We start from the raw sequence: 2630 nt of genomic DNA on the forward strand, positions 1-2630 counted from the left end.
TTTAAATAAACTCCTAATAAATAATTTATTAAGAAAAACGTCAAATTAATTTAAATTATTTCTTTTTATTATACTTTACTTTACTTTACTTTTACTTACTTTCTTATATAGAAGAGACAGCAAGATCACTGATTTTTGTCATCTTTATAAAAGAATAAGGGTTTTTTGGTCATTTACACTACCAAACTCATCAATAAAGGCTGCAACTGTGATTTGATTATTTTTCCAATCTTGTAATTTATGAATAATATTTTTTCTTCTTCTCTCATATGTATCAAGTCTTAATCTTTTGATCAAAGATCAAAACAACTCAATCTGCATCTCAATTAACTTTCTATACAATGTATCACATTTTGTTATTACGTAAAATAAGTGTACATAACTATCTTGTAAAACTTAGTTCCTTTAAAAATATCAACAAACGATTAATATGCAAGGTTATCTTATGCTACATACTTGTAATCCAACTTTTAATTGATATCAAGTTATGATATTTATTATAGAAATCATTTCCTCATTTCAAAAGAAAAAAAAACTTATTTTCTAGAGGAAATATGTTGCAAAAATTTTAGCTCATCAAATATAGAAAATTGACATTTTACAGAACACACCGATAGATTCATCAATTTTTTCTCCAATTTCACGTAAAAACAAATTTAACAAAAAAAAGGAATATTACATAATAATATTGGGCCCGTGTTGGCATGGGCCATTACTTTCTAGTATATAAAGAAGAGAGAGAGAGAGAGGAGAAGAGAAGTAAGGTGAGATATCACTTAGGTCATGATTCATGATTTCATATTCATCTATTTTCTCAATTCTTTGCCCTTTCCTTAATTATTTATTTCTGTAGATTTTTTTTTATATTTAACATAAAAATTTAAAAATTCATGTTACAAATCCTTCGTGGTAAGTTTTAAAACACTAAAGTAAAGTTTTACACATAATGACTTGAGCCTTTTTCCATTTAGCCTTTTTATTTATCTTTTATTTTATTTTATTTTTATCCTATTTGAGGTACTCACAACCTTACTAATTAACCATAACAAGAAAAATCTAAGAGGCACATTTCAAAAATAAATTGAAGAAGTCTTATTAGTTCTTCGACAAATAGACGTTATCAAATTAATATTATATCATTAAGATTTTTGAATATGTTTTATTCTTATTACTTTATAAACATTTATTTATTATAATGATTCATGCTATGATAAATTAGGTATGCAAAAGCAATGAAATCAATTAATCAAACAATTGTCATTTGAATTGCAAATTGGGAAGAGAAGTTTACTTTGCTAATCATTTATGGAGGACGATATATATAAAACTGTGCAAATTGGGAAGAGAAGATCACTAACAATTGCATTTGCATCAGAAAATGACATGTCATAATTAAGCATTGATTTTATTTGTATTACTTAAAGTGTATATTATAAAACTGTGTTAAAACGAGTTAGAATTTCATATTTAATTTATTTAAAGATCAAAACTAAATTATTATTTTAAAAATCATGAATCTAATTTTTTTCATACGACGCCATGTTTACTAGTAGAAAATTAAGAGTGAGAAATACAAAATGGTTGTTTTATAACAAAAAATCAAGTAGGTAAAGCAAACATAGTCGAAGACTCATGTGATATAGCATTCCAAATACTTAAGTTATAGTCGAAGACTCATGTGATATATCATTCCAAATACTTAAGTTGCGACTCTTCACTTTCTTTGCCGTATTTGTGTCAGATTCTCCAAAAATACACTATTTTTATATTTTTGGAGAATCTAACACGTATCTATTGACAGAGTTGGAGCAACATAACCATAAACATGAACAAATAAAAACATGAACAAATATAAATACGTTCAAACATGTAACTTAGGTTCAATGTTGAAGTTTAACCAATGCAAAACACAAATCAACACCCTTTCTAAATGCCCACAATTGCACCTTAGTATCACATTCCAAATTATTCCTTCTTACAACTTCATTCCAGTATGTCACCAACACATAGCTCAAACTTACTTTCCCATTATCTTTGTTCATAAACCATTTTCTCAGATTTATTTCACTTATTCGACGCGAAGGCTCAATCAACATCACCTTCATCTCACACATTTTCCCCTCATTACGAGTGCTCAAATGCGCGTCTTCTTCTGGTTCAAGAAAGCTATTACTCATCTGTTTTTGCGGAATTGAAAACCTACCCTCTTCTGGTTTAACATCAGTCTTGAATAGTGTTTTTTCGATAACCAATTTAACTGATTCAAGTGAGCCCCCATTGCATTTAATCAGATTCTTGAATTCAATATCCAATTCTCTGTTTTCGAGGATCACTCTGTTTTCCACAGCTTTCTTGATTATTGATTTTTCGCAGCCATTATTATTGCAGATGAATTTTTCAGTAACTTTTCTTGGCCGTGTTTTTGACATTGATCGTTTCCTCCTTGAGACGACGAAATCAAGAATTGGTTTTTCTTCTTGATGATGATGATGTTGTTGATTCATTAAGCCACCGTACATGGATTTTAACATAAACACTTCACATACAGCAAGCAAATAGTCCATTCGAGTCATGCTAGACGTACACTCCATGCTCGAAAAATCGTCTACACTCAGCATTGTGTAAACCAT

General features: G+C 28.7%; 1 protein-coding gene across 1 annotated transcript; it reads right to left on the reverse strand.

The window, feature by feature from the left end:
• Nucleotides 1–1880: 1880 nt before the first annotated feature.
• On the reverse strand, nucleotides 1881–2630 carry LOC102578224 (putative B3 domain-containing protein At3g49610). Its single transcript, XM_006350981.1, has one exon. It carries the CDS (start codon nucleotides 2628–2630, stop codon nucleotides 1881–1883), a length of 750 nt encoding a protein of 249 aa, XP_006351043.1.

The sequence above is a fragment of the Solanum tuberosum genome, unplaced genomic scaffold, assembly GCF_000226075.1.
Source record: "Solanum tuberosum cultivar DM 1-3 516 R44 unplaced genomic scaffold, SolTub_3.0 scf00131, whole genome shotgun sequence".
NCBI lineage: Eukaryota > Viridiplantae > Streptophyta > Magnoliopsida > Solanales > Solanaceae > Solanum > Solanum tuberosum.

What these genes read in the sequence shown, in the direction of transcription:
- LOC102578224 (XM_006350981.1), bottom strand. Translation starts at nt 2,630, where the DNA reads ATGGTTTACACAATGCTGAGTGTAGACGATTTTTCGAGCATGGAGTGT.